Source organism: Zalophus californianus, chromosome 3 (genome assembly GCF_009762305.2).
Source record: "Zalophus californianus isolate mZalCal1 chromosome 3, mZalCal1.pri.v2, whole genome shotgun sequence".
Taxonomy (NCBI): domain Eukaryota; kingdom Metazoa; phylum Chordata; class Mammalia; order Carnivora; family Otariidae; genus Zalophus; species Zalophus californianus.
Genome location: NC_045597.1, coordinates 137,463,036 through 137,476,248, shown reverse-complemented (window position 1 = coordinate 137,476,248; position 13,213 = coordinate 137,463,036). Strand labels below are relative to the sequence as shown.

Here is a 13,213-nt window from a genome sequence, read left to right as displayed (position 1 = left end):
TTAGATTTTTAAGAGGGTTTGAGGTGGGGGGAGAACTTGAATTCCTTATACAGTATTCTGTAATAACTTACACTGCGCCTCAAAGATCTCTTTCCTTCATTTAAAAAAAAAGCATGCATTTGAAATTGATAAAGACTGCTCATTTACACCTTGAGTTCATCAGTGTTGCACTGATTATTTTCTATCTTATGCCTTTTTAGACTTTATAATTTTTATAATGTCAAAACCTATGCAGTACTTAACTGCCTCAAAGGGTTTCTGAACCAATACAGTGTTCATGAAGAGAGATGTTGAAATGCATCCTGTAATTAAAAGTGAATTAAAGAACTACATTGTCATTTCTTACACTTTTTTCATTTGACTTTTGCAAAAGTGTGATCCATTTTTAAAGTGGCCATAAAAAAAAATGTGGCCGTGAGAATTTTTTTTTTTAATCTCTGGTTTAATTATCCTTCATTGTTAAGACTGAGAAACTATCAAGTACTACCAATAGCCCCAATACTCTTATCCATCTAACGGTGAGAAAAATTCCTGTGTGGTCATGGAAGGTGTTGATTTGCTGTTTGGCTTTCAGCTTTGGTCACCAAAGGGTGCTAGACAGCCCCCCAGGGACTAGCATTCCAATTTTGCAAACTTAAAACCTGAAGGGAGGGATTTTCACGTAGAATCAACATGATAAGAGCTTTAACGAGGCTCACTGCTTGTACATACTTGTAATGGTATGGGTATAGGGAATTGAAAGTGATTTTTTTAAACAAAAAATGTTACACATCTAATTCTACTTTTGCTTTTGAAATACAAGGTAAAAAGCAAGAGATAAACACCGTAATAAAAAGGACGTCTAGTTGTATGTGTGGAGACTTCCCTAAGTACCAAAGATCAAAGAATCCTCCAAGTTTAATGAATCTATGATGCAAGAACCCAAACAAGTCTTCAACAGTGACATATTTTAGAAGACCACAAGAAAAGTCTGGTTATTGCCATTCTTCTTAGCCTTACGGGAGAAATTCTTATAAAGAAATCTGGGTATGCCTAGTGACATTTATTTGTCCATAGGCCTGAGACTGCACTGGCCCCGCCCAGGAGCCTGTTCTGGGGCACTCTCCTCTCCCCTTTCCCTGGCCTAACATTTAACATAATTTAACACTAGCAAATTAATTCCTGTAGGAGGTGCTGTCGATTTACAAATGCCCAGGAAAGATCAGGTTACTAGGTTAGGACTTGTTTATTTATCTGAATGTCTATGTGGTTAGTTAGCCATAATTTCATTTAGTAAATGTGCCCCAATAGGCAGAGGTGGCTGCAGCATAGTGGCAGGTCTGCTTACCTTGCATCGTGGAAGTGGAAATCTTGTTTTGAGTCACACGGTTTTAAGCTGAAGAAAGCTTTTTATCTGAAAGGCTTGGAGAGACCTTTCTTGCTGTTCTTCCATGAGACTGCTTGCTGATAGTGAATCAGATCAGGCCATGCTGCTGGGAGCCGGCGTTTCCCAGTTTTAATCACCGAACATTTCATATGCTTTACACTGAAGCTCTTAGATTTCAAAATCCACCCGAGCCATTTCACTCTCCTCCCCACCTAAGGCCCATAAGGGCCAAGTCACTGGGCGAAGTCGCTGGGGGAAGCAGTTCAGTGAGGCCGCATCCTTCTCCCGCCCGTGCTTAAGATCCGGGAGAAAACTGCATTTTAGCTTCAGTAGCTGAAGGATATTCAGGAATCTTTTTTAGGTTTTCTGCAAGAAAACCTTGGTAGTTACCACTTCCTAAAAAGACAGGCATGCAATAGCTGCAGGCCTTGGGGGCGTTTTTTGGACCAAAAAGGAGAAATGCTTTTTTAACAGTCGTGAGAAACAAGTAAGACCGAGGGGAACCCTAAGGTCTGGGAAGTGCGATGGCAACTGCGAGTTCTGCCCAGGCTCCTAAAACCCGGTTCCTGCTGACAGGGAAGCAGATACTCCCCATCACCTTCCGCCTTTCTCCTCCCTTCACGCCACACTTAGCATCCCTCAGAATGTAGCAGTTATAAGGACAGCGAGGTGCGGGATGAAAGTCAGGAGCCGCTTGTAATGGAAAGAAACCCACACTCTGGCCCAAACTGCCCGTGAGCCGCCTGCCGCCCACTCATAGACCCGGAAAACCCCCGTCCGGCCCTTCGGCTCCAAGGGACCGAGGGGGTGGAGAAATGGAGGTCCGGGGCCTCGGCTGCTGACCAGAGCGGGGCTTCCAAGGACCTTGCCCAAAAGCCAAAGGAAGCCGGAAGGGGGCTGGAGTAGGGAGATGGAGGGAGTCCGGTGCTGGGGTTGCCCCTGCCCCTCCCCAGAGGCGACGCCACCCAGCGTACTGCGGCGCTTTCCTTCTACTGTGTCCGGACACTCTGATCGCACCTCAAACCCAAATGGAAAAGCTGAGACTTAGGGGTTAGCCTCCCCTTCCTGGAAGCTGCGCCTCCCGGGCCGAGAGGCCGCTGGACTCCCCATCCACAAAGTGTAACGGGAAGGGGTCCGGGTTAGCCCGCAGCACGGGTGCCCGCCCCCCGCCGCGCGCCTGTAGCCTTGACCCGCCCAGGAGGAATTCCCGGGCCACTCCGCCAGGCTGCGGGCCAAGGGGGCTGCGCCCTGGGGGCCCGCCGCCGGGGCCGCCGCGCGCCCTCGCCCGCTAGCCCCCGCCTAACCTCGCCCGGCCTTCCGCGCGTTTCTCCTGCGAAGGTCGGAGGGTGGACTCGCCTTCAGTGGTTAGGAAAGCGAGCGAAATTTCTCTCGTTGCTCGGCTCCACAGGTGAAGAGGGCGCTTTAGGACGCTGATGCTAATTTCTCGCTCTTGGGGCAAAATGGAAATGTCAACTCCAGCCTGCAGTCTGCCAGCAGAAAACGGACTGAGGGAGACAACCTATCACTTTGCTTTTCTTTTATATATGAACCACCCAGAAACGGTTAGGTGTTCGCAAAACAATGCAAAATCCCTGATAAGAATTTCCAAAGGAAGAGAGTGCAGGGATCTTAGAAAAATCTAAAAAACTTAGGTGTTTTTCTTTCCCGGGTCTCAGAGAACAGGCCCTGGAGGATTGTGTCCCCACGGACATTCTGAAACCTTCCCCTTAAGTGGAGTTGCAAACACACTGTATATATTTATATCAATAACATATAGGGTAGGCATGTCTGTATGTATTTACCTCATACATATTTCTATAAACTCCAGCGTCTAGAAGGGGTGGGGGGTAAATAACACGGAACGGTTAAAATTATGGAGAAGGGATAATAACTGATTACTAATTTGAAAGTAAATAAACAGGTGACTTTTTCAGATCAAATTCCTCCTTGGATCGTTACAATAAATATCTCTGAAGGAAGCTCTCTATTTATGTTGTCATTGATTAATTCTTCACTACCTCATTTGATTTCGATTTAGAACGATTTGATTCTAATTTAATTAGCATGTAATTTGGATGTACATAATTACTGTAATTATGACATTCAGGTAAGGCAGCTTTAGGCTGAAAGGCAATTTCAAATTTTCTAGCAACCTACTTTGTACTGGGAAATGGACAAGGACTTTGCGCCCTGCTATCCAAGTAGTAATTAGCACATCTTTGAAATAGGCAGTGCGGCGGGGTTTGTATTAAAACAGCAAATACAAACCCAGCCGAGCTACTCGCTGCAAAGGTGGCTGCGAGTTCCCGGAAACGCACCGCTTCTCCCCGGCTGGAGATCGGGGAGCCAGGCGCCCTAGCGTCTCGGCTGACTCTCGCTATTGCGGGCGACCGCGCTTTTGCCGCCCTGGGCGCGGGATTTAGAGGTGTAGCTTTTAAGATCAAAATACAATAAAGGCGCGGGGGGGTGCGAAAAGGGGGGGGGGAGAAGCCACCGCACGAAGTCTGAAGATGAGGGGTGGGGTAGTGGACTGGGAAGAGGAGGGAAAGGGGCGGCGGGGGGGAGGGCGATGCACAGCCTGGAGAGAAAATTGGTCAACGTCTCCAAATGTTACCCGATTTTAGATTTGGGTCTCAAAGGGGAAAAGGTGGGGACACAAGGGGTCAGTTTCCGCTGGCAGGGAGTGCGGACTCTTCAGGAGGGGCTGGGGCGAGGGGTTTCGGGGCTTCTGGCCGCCTTCGGGGGCCCTGCACGCTCCTCCAGGTTCCGGCCTGCTCAGCAGCCCCCAGCACCACCCGACTCGGGCGGGACCGCTGCCTGGAGGGCGGCGGCAAGGCAAAAGGATACTTCAGCCCTCCCCGGTCCGGCTGCGGGGTCCCTCGCTAACCTCCCCTTCAGAGGGGAGTCTGGGGACGTGGGACGGTCTGGTGGCCTGGTTTAATCAGCTTGGTTCCGGTCGGTCCCGGATAGTCCACGCGGGCGGGCCTCGCCGATCGGGAGCCCTCGGATCCCGAGTCCTTGGGCCAAGAGCGCGGGGGACTGTGCCCACGGCCGCGTCCCCGTCCCGGGGTCCACGTCGCCGCCGACAGCGCCCAGCGTGCTCAACTCCGAGTTGGAAGACCCTGAAGTTACCTTGAAAGGCGCGTTAAATGCGACAATTCTAAGAGTTGGGCCAAGCGGGGCGTTATTTTGTTTTGTTTGGATTTTCAGTTAGCACGCTCCAAAAACGACCTCCTTCCTGGAACCAGTAATACCGGCCATTGCTAAGTGGTGCCCCTCAATGGCGGGGCTCGTCCCCCTCCCCTGGTACACAAAAACTCGCTTTTCTTTGCTCGCTTCGCCGGGGTTGCTGCTTCTCGCGGCAAACGCCGGTCTCCCGGCGCTAATAGCGACAAGCCAGGAGGACAGCGCGGCCTTCCCGGCCCGGAGCTCTAGATGGCGCCCGCGAGCCGCACTCGCCAAGCTCCTCTTAAGGGAATCAAGAGCGACTGTCAAACATAAAAGCAAATCAGAGTTTTCAGTTTTTTTAATGTGTTAAGAATGTTATTCCTTAAGAAAATTTGTAGCTAAATTATTCTCACTTAAAATAAACACTTAGTATACCAATTACACAAATGGGCGGGATTTATGTGAGATTTACTTCATCTGCATTTTTGTAGTGGGAGAGAGTCTTGGTGAATACAGATAATAGATGCAAATAAGATTAGAGTTAAAATAAATAAAGTTTCCATCTGAATAACAAGAAATTCAATTTTACACGACTTATAACTATTTGACAGAATGTCCAGACACGCCGTTCAGGTGCACAATCTAATCTCGTCAAAATAATGTTGCTGTCTCTCCTTGAGGAAAGAAAATCTTTCTCTTTTTTCCTCTTTCTCTTTTTCCTCATCAGGTAGGCTCCAGTTCACTCCTGGGGGGGGGGGGGCGGGGAAGAGACCCAGAAAAGGTTACCGCGGGGGCGGGGGAAGAGGGTGTGTTTGGGGGCTGGGTGGGCGCGGTGCTGAGGAAAACTTGGTCTTCGTTCCTTTACTGCGCAGGAAGCTTTGGGAGAAAGGAACAGGAAACGCTGGGAGAAACCGGCTGAAACGAAATCGCATTTCCCCTCAGGCGGGCCGCGCGGAACTCAGAGACCGGGTCTGCGCCCCCAACACCTGGGCCGCGGTCCCCGCCCCACGCCGGCCTGCAGGCCGCTGCCGAGGTCTGCGCCCGCACCCCTCCCTCGGCCATCCGCTCCTCTCGGGCCCCGGAGCCGGAGCATCCCAGGCGGCCGGAGCCCCGAGGTGGCCCTGGGGAGACGCGGCCCCACCTCAGGTGGAGACCGAGCTGGTCTCCCCGCTCGAGGGCCTCCCCTCCCACGCACGCTGTCCCCAGTTTGCTCGGCCTCAGCAGGTCGCCACCCGCACAGGCCAAGGCTTCCCCGCGCCCCCAGGAGCCCCTGGGGCTGAGGGTGGGAAGGAGAGGGGGGCTGGGATCTGCTTTCGCCTGACGGGTTGGGCCAGGGGGCAGGGGCCCCGCTTCCTTCGGGTGCAGACTCCGCGAGCTCTGGTCTCCCGGCTGGACGCTCAGGCCGGGCCGCCGCCCGCAGTTCCCGGGAGCCGCGGTGATGGACGTCCGCTGACCCGCGGGGCAGAGGCAGCGCGCAGAGGCCTTGATCACTGGGCTGCGGCCGGAGCCGCGCGGCCAGCGGGACCTGCACGGCCAGGCCCTTTGATCTGCCTTTATTATCCACGAGAAACAAAGCTGCCTGGGACAGACGCCCGGGCGCCCTCATCCCTCAGGAAACCCCACCTCACTCTCACCTCGGTGCCGCCGGCCCGCGGCCCCCCAAACGCGCCGGGCACCCTCTCGGCCTCCAGCGCCACGGCCCAAAGCCCCCGGAGCGAACGCACCCCGGCCGGCTTCTCCAGAAGCCCGGGCCTGACCCAGGAGGCGCGCGGGCGGCTGGGGAGGGAGGTCCTGGTTATGAACTGTTGGAGCGGGGAGAGAAAATGGCCAAAGAGAAGAAAAACTCGAGGAGGAAGAGCGGGGGTAACCGAGGCTGTGGGGACCGCAAAACGAGGAGAGGGAAGAAGACACCGAACCTCACGCTGCAAATGGCCCCTCTGGGGACCTTAGCTCCATGTTTTATCGCTACTTTGCTACTTGGCTTTTTAGAGCAGAGTGTGCGAGAAAACATTTTGTCGGTTGTTAGTAACAATAATTTATTTTTTCATCCCTAAAAATCAAACCTTCATTCAAATTCCCAAGACGGACAGTAATAAAAAAATAAATAAATCCCACTGGGGCTGACTTTGCTTGTGTTTCCTATTGTGTGGGGAGCCTCTCAGAATATTTTTATTCTGTAAATATGTACTTTATTTTCTAAATTAACATTTTCGAATTGCAAAATTATCTCATTTACCAATTTTCTTTTTCGTCTCTCCCTCTCTTCTCCCTCTCTTTTAAACTGGGGCTGTTAAGTTGGTGGTCAGAAGACAAAGAGAGTGAAAATAATTTTCATTTCAATAATTGCCTTCTGGTCAATTTAACTGTGCCTTATTTTGAAAGAGACTGTCTAAATGAGATTCCTGTCCCAAATGTGTTCCCAGGCCTGATCCCAGCCTTTAATTATTCCTGAGTTTTTTTTTCTTCAGAATAAGACGCCGCACTGAGTAATCACAAAGAAGTCAGAGAGCATCCTTGAACCTTTTCAGAAGCAGCGCCACTGATATTCAAATAACCTGCGAGGGCCATTTGACGGCGCGGGGACCTAGGCATTTCCAATTCACTATTTGCATAGATCAGCCGTCTTTGAAAAGGAAAGGAGCAGTTGTCTTCCATAACATTAAAAAGCCTAGTTATCAAATCAAGTGCTTAGTTTGGGGGCTTTTAAAACGTTTACATTTTATCTCAGGTTGCCCTTTACCGTTTGACATGCAAATTTGGTGCAGTTAATTTAGACAATTAAAAAGATCTTCAAGGGAGCTTTGTCACGGAGAATATTTGGAGTTTTCCCCGTGGACCAGCTGAGATAAAGTTGGCCAGAACAAATGATGTCTAGGAGATTAATTAGATATTTGATAAGACATGAATCCCTAATAAGGGAATACAAGGCACAGGGGGCTGCTGTGTGCTCTAAGTCAAAATTAATAACATTTAACAAGATTTTCATTTAGGCATGAAATGTCTTTTCCGGGGTATTGACTCTAGCGATTTATTCCCCTGAGTCGCCTCCCAACGTAGAGGGCTTGGGAGCTAAAAGACTTCTTTTAAAAAGCTTTTTCCTTTCACAGATTGTTTTTAAATCGCTTTTTAAAAACAAACAAACCCACTGGAGTTTTGTCCGACCCCTCCGGGAGGTGTAGGCACCTCCCCAGTTAAAGCTGCCAAGGATCTTTGCTTTATGTGAGGGGCTCCAGAGTTTTAGAATGTCACCTTTTGAGAGCTCTCTCATTAAGTAATACAACTACACGTCCTTATAACCCAATTTAATTTATGCTATTGATATACAAATAAATAATTTTGACTTCTCAAAAACGTATATGTATTATGGCTTTTATAACTCACATAAACCTAAAACTAACATTAAAGGAATTTTTTTCCCAACAAAAAAAAAGCCGCCCACGTAAAGGTTATTGACAGGGGAACAGGATTAAAAAAAAGGAAGTGTATTGTTCAGAGTCCTTTAATAATACCAAAATGAAAATATGATGTCAAGATTTTCTTCATACAGATAAACGCATTTAATTTCTTTAGATGACCTTAACTTACGTGTTTGTGAGTGAAATGATAACTCAACATTTTAAATATCTTTTACATATATACTGACTTTCACAAAGTGCATCAGAAAATTAAAAAAAACTCCCTGAATTTCAGGAATTCACCAAAAAAAAACCTCTATTCCAATGAACATTTACAAGAAAATAAAAAAGAACACAATCTTTTGAACCCTATTTATACAGATGTTATGAAATACAGAGAAACTGTCACTAGACTTCCAGTTTAATTTCTCACCTTAAGCCTTTTTTGATGCTTCCTTTTTAGGAAAAAAAAAAGTCTCATTGTAAGTAGATATCAAGCAGGACTTGGAGCATTTTATATATAATATAATCCACACAAAGGGTCTGTTTGTATAGGTCCCGTTTGTTTTCAAATGTTCTGACAGTCCTTTGCAGTGGTGGCTTGTTTTTTGAGAAAAGGAAAGAGAAGGGTAGTGGGGGGGGGCGGTGGGGGAGGAGGGAGCGTTTCTGTGTATTGCTCTTCGCTCAAGAAGTTTGTGCGAGTGTTGTGTGTGTGCGTGTGTGTGTGTACGCGCGCAGGCGCGCGCTAATGTGCGTGCTTGTGGTCGTAGGTCTCCGGTGTGTGTGTGTGTCTGTGTGCAGGTTTTTGAAGTGTTGTTTGTGTCGGAGGATGGTTTGCTTTTGTTCCTGGACCACGCGTTCGATTCTCATCTGGGCTGGGACAGCAGAGGGGAGCTCCTGGCGTGGCCCGCGAGCAGCGGCCGAGGAGCCCGGCGCTGCTCCACTTGGCGCTGGCCTTGGGGCGTCACTGGAGCCCCCGCCCGTCCGTGCCCCGCTCGCTGGCCCTCCGAACCTCTCGCTCGCTCTCGGTGTCTCTACTCGCTCGCTCGCACTTCTCGCCCGGCCTCTAAGAGTCGTTGGGGCCAGATGCGGCTTCCTTGCCTCCCGCCGAGGCCGCAGCCGCCGCCGCAGCCGCCGCCGCCGCCGCCGCCGCCGCCGCCGCCCGGGCGGCACTGACGCTGGAGTCGTGCAGGATGAGGTCGGGGGACTCGGAGCGGGGCGTCTCCAGGTTGCTGGCGTCCGTGTCACTGTCGCTGCCCTTTTTGCCCCCGCCACCCCCGTTGTGCGTCTTAATGTGTTTGCTCAGGTGGTCGCTGCGCATGAAGCGCTTGTTGCACACCGGACAGGCGAAGCGCTTCTCGCCCGTGTGAGTCCGCAGGTGCCGCTGCAGCTCGTCCGAGCGCGTGAAGCGCTTGCCGCAGAAGAGCCAGTTGCACACGAAGGGCCGCTCGCCCGTGTGCCAGCGCAGGTGTGCCTTCAGGTGCGACGTCTTGCCGTACACCTTGCCGCAGCCCGGGATGTGGCAGCTGTGCAGGCCCTTGCGCCGCAGGCTCGCTCCGGCCGGGCCCAGCCGCTCCGCCTCCTGGCAGTTGGGGCAGTCGCAGGTGGCGCGGCCGGAATAGCGGCGGGCGGAACGCGCCGAGCTCCCCCCGGCGGCGGCGGCCGCGGCGCCCGAGATCATGGCGCTGGCAGCGGCGGCCGCCACCGCGGCGCTGGAGTCCGAGTAGGAGGGCAGCACCGGCTTGAAGCCGTCCTGAGCCAGCAGGTGCTGGCTGGTCGAGAGCAAGTGCGAGGCGGCGGCGGCCGAGGAGCCGAGGCCCGTGGAGCTGAAGGCCGAGTGCGTGAGCGAGCTGAAGTCGGGGTTGTAGGTGCCGAGCTGCGAGTGCAGCGAGGCCTGGGGGGCGCCCGAGTGCAGCGAGCTCTGGAGCCCCCCAGCGGGGTTCTGCACCTCCAGCCACGAGCCCGGGCTGCTGTGCACGTCCCACCACGACGACGCCGCGCCGTTGGTCACCTCGCCCGCCGCCAGCGTCGAGTGGAAGCCCGACTTGTACCACGACTCGTACGGGTGCGCCATGCCCACGCGCGGGTACAGGCCGTCGGCCGCCGTCGTGTGCACCTTGGAGATGAAGGCCGATTGGCCACCCGCCTCCTGCGGGGACACTCCGGCCGCCGCCGCCGCGGCCGCCGCCGAGTTGGAGAAGAGGCCGCCGTAGTCGCTGCTGAAAGCGGACGACGTGGGGGACGTGGAGGCCAGGCAGAAGGCGCTGTTGGCTGCGCCCGAGCCCCCCGCCAGGCCGCCCGAGCCGCGGCCACCGGTGGCCACCGCGAAGCCCGAGAGGCTGGAGCCGAGGTTGCAGCTGGACGAGGAGCGCTTCCAGGGGTGGAAGCCGCCCTTGGCGAAGGCGCTCGACTCCGGCAGCGTCGTCAGCGGGCTCGTGTTGCCGATCTTGTTGCAGGTCGCCGCCAGCATGGCCAACGGGGTCGTTCCGAAGCGCGGCTCTTCCTAGAGTGGGTGGGGTGAGGGAGGGAGCAAGGAGAAGGAGGGCAGGAAGAAGTGGGAGGAAGACACAAAGTGCACCCGTGAGCAGCCTCGTTTCCCCGCGGCTGGCCCCGGGGGGTCGTGGCTCCCGGGCTCGCGCCTCCTCCCCGCGCGCTCGCCAAGGATGCGCCGCTCCCAAGGGCGAGGGGCCCGGCGCTGGAAAGTTGTTCTTCGGTGGGGCTACAAATCAAAGATGTCTCAGTTCTCCCCGTCTCAGCCGCTGCAACCCCTACCCAGGGCCGGACTCGGGTTGCTCGCCTCCCGCTCGCCGTAAGCCCGCTCCTCTTACTGAGGCCCCCACATCGCCCTTCGGGGTAAAGCACGGAAGTAAACACAACAACAAACACCGGGTGAGGGCGGAGGCGGCCGAAACAGCGGCTCGGGGGCGGGGGAAACTTGGGACACTGCTTCCAAGGGTGGCTACGACTTGACTCTTTTTTTTTTTAATAGAAAAAGGTTGTTGTTAATGTTTACACCCCCCCCCAAAAAAAACCCCTCTATTATGAAAACAAGAATCCGAGGAGAAGGGACCCAGCGATGGATTTCAAAGTCACAAGCGAACTGGGGAGCCACAGAAGTGTAAATGTTTGTTAACGTGACTACACGGACTGCAAAACGATTAAGGCTGTTTTCTGGAAACACCACTGTCGCGTAATTGCAACAATCCCCGGAGCAAGGGGGGAGGGGTATAAATCACCAGGGGAAGAAAAGAAACCTCTAGGTTTTCTTTAAAGCCACATAAAAAGGGACTTGCTTAACAAATCATTTTCTTACAAAGGCATCTCCTAGGTTTCAATAACTTGGAAAGAATCGGTCCCAGAAATGTGGAAAGTGCTAAAAGGAGCTGAAGCTGCAGTCCGGCAGCAACAGTTTCTCCGGAGCCGCGGACGCAGAGAAGCCATAACGAAAATTTACTGCAGTTAAAACAAGCAAATGCCTTGCCGCACTTCCGACTTACCCCGAGTATAGACGTGGCCATAGCAGGTCCCTGGGCTGCGCGGCGGGGCCGGGAGCGGGGCTGAGCCTGACGGCTGCTCCGGAAAGCTGCTCGGATCCCGCGCAGCTCCCGCGTCCCCGCGCTCGCGCCGAGCGGACTCCGGGCTCCCGCCGGCTAAACTCAGCCTAAGTGCGAGGAGCTCCCGCTTTGAAGTGCCGCTGGCTGCGCCTCTCGCCCAATGAGGGCGCAGGCGGAGCAGACGGGAGCTGCCCCGCAGCCAATCAGATGCGCCGAGGGGCCCAAGCCAGGGCTCCCGGCGCGTGCCAGTCAAGGCGGCTAGCGAGGTGTTGGGGGGGGGGGCCGCGGGCTTGAGACTGAAGAAATTACAGTGCAATTAAAAATTTACACACACGCACCAAGCCAGGTTTAAGTAGCTCTGAGACCAGCCACAGGCCCCCCGAACCACCCCGAGATGATGCAAGTTAGAACTGACAGTCCTACTCCACTCCCCACTTGTGGGAAAGAAGGCAGGAGGGGAGGGGGCGCCAAGGCGGAGGCCGCACCAGCAAGGCCTAAGTAAAGACGGAAATGTCAACGCTCACTTTGTGTGTCTAGGCTCTCGCCTGCGGAGCACAACTTCAGCTGGGATCCATCATTCTCGCTCGCAATTTTATCATTGTCGTTTGTCTTGTACTCAGTTCCTTTTCCCAACTGGATTCGGTTTTACCCACTCCAGAGTCACATTGAGGAGAGGGCGCGAAAGGACAGCTCCTCTGAGAGGAGAGAAATAGGCCTCTCCGTCCAGGTCTACACCCACAGACTTGGGAGGGCCTGGAGCCGGCGCCTCCCGCTATTTCCCCCAGAGGTCTAAGTGACTTCCTAATTGTCGCTCTGGCCTCTGACCCGGGGTAATACAAGTGCCACTCACACCAGAAGCTTCTAGTGGTAATTGAGGGCACCCTTTGTACCGTTCCGCCAGCGCCTAGATACCAGGTTAACCCAGTTGTCAAATACGACTAAACAGTGGGAAGCGCTGATTATCTGCCGGGTTTCGCAGGGGGCTGGCGTGGGGGTGGAAGGCATCAACCCATACAACACGCTGCACGAAGCCGCTTATTTTCACGTTGTAACAACTTTGGAAACATAGGGCCGCGCGAGCTGCGTCCGCCCCCACCGCCACCCGCGCTGAAGCTGCAGCTTGCTCGGCTGTTTGTTTAACCCGGTGAAGATTTGCACGTCACGTTTCAGCCCGGAGTCGAGTTTTCTTGCCCCAGCTTCAACCCACTCCCACTCCAGACCTCCTGGGCCTAGAGGCTCTTGTGCTCAGCAAAGGCGCCGTTGAGAGGTGGGCTCTCCCCATGCAGCGCCCTGCTTTCGTGGACGTGCTCCAGGAGCCTCTCTTGGGGACCTCCATCCGCGAGTGAGGGGGACAAGGCCACACGTGGGCGCCTCCACATTTTGCAGGCTGAAAGCATCCTGAAGTCCTCTCCGGATCTTGTCGGTGTGAAAAGAGATGTCCTCAGACAGACAACTGCGCGTGCTGGAGTCCCTCAGCAATCGCTAAGCAGTTTGCTTTTCTTTCTGGGTCTCGCTTTCTCTTTCTTCAGGGCAGTTGGAGCTGCTTTTGAACCAGAAATGCCAGCGTCCTCGGACAGACCTGGATACTGGTTTTAATGTACCACAGTCCCTTCCAAACCCATATCCTGCTTTTTAAAAGACATTGTAACCACGAACCCCAAGTGCTTAGGTGCAAAAGAGGAGTTGTTGCCGAGGGGAGCAAGTAAGGAGGAGTGGAACTGTGTCCCTAG

The 13,213-nt window shown here is 53.4% G+C and overlaps 1 protein-coding gene across 1 annotated transcript; it reads right to left on the bottom strand.

Annotated features, from left to right (window-relative positions):
• Positions 1-8,956: 8,956 nt before the first annotated feature.
• On the bottom strand, positions 8,957-11,564 carry SP9 (Sp9 transcription factor). The gene is made up of 2 exons (XM_027590458.1): positions 11,427-11,564; positions 8,957-10,432 (listed from the first exon to the last, which is right to left on the bottom strand). The coding sequence occupies exons 1-2, from the start codon at positions 11,445-11,447 to the stop codon at positions 8,996-8,998; spliced, it is 1,458 nt and encodes a 485-aa protein (XP_027446259.1). The 5' UTR covers positions 11,448-11,564; the 3' UTR covers positions 8,957-8,995.
• Between the last annotated feature and the right edge of the window lie 1,649 nt (positions 11,565-13,213).

Excerpts from the sequence above, each read along its gene's own strand:
- SP9 (XM_027590458.1), bottom strand. The coding sequence starts at position 11,447 with ATGGCCACGTCTATACTCGGG. Across the intron at positions 10,433-11,426 it reads TGGCCACGTCTATACTCGGG|GAAGAGCCGCGCTTCGGAAC; the intron begins GTAAGTCGGAAG and ends CACCCACTCTAG.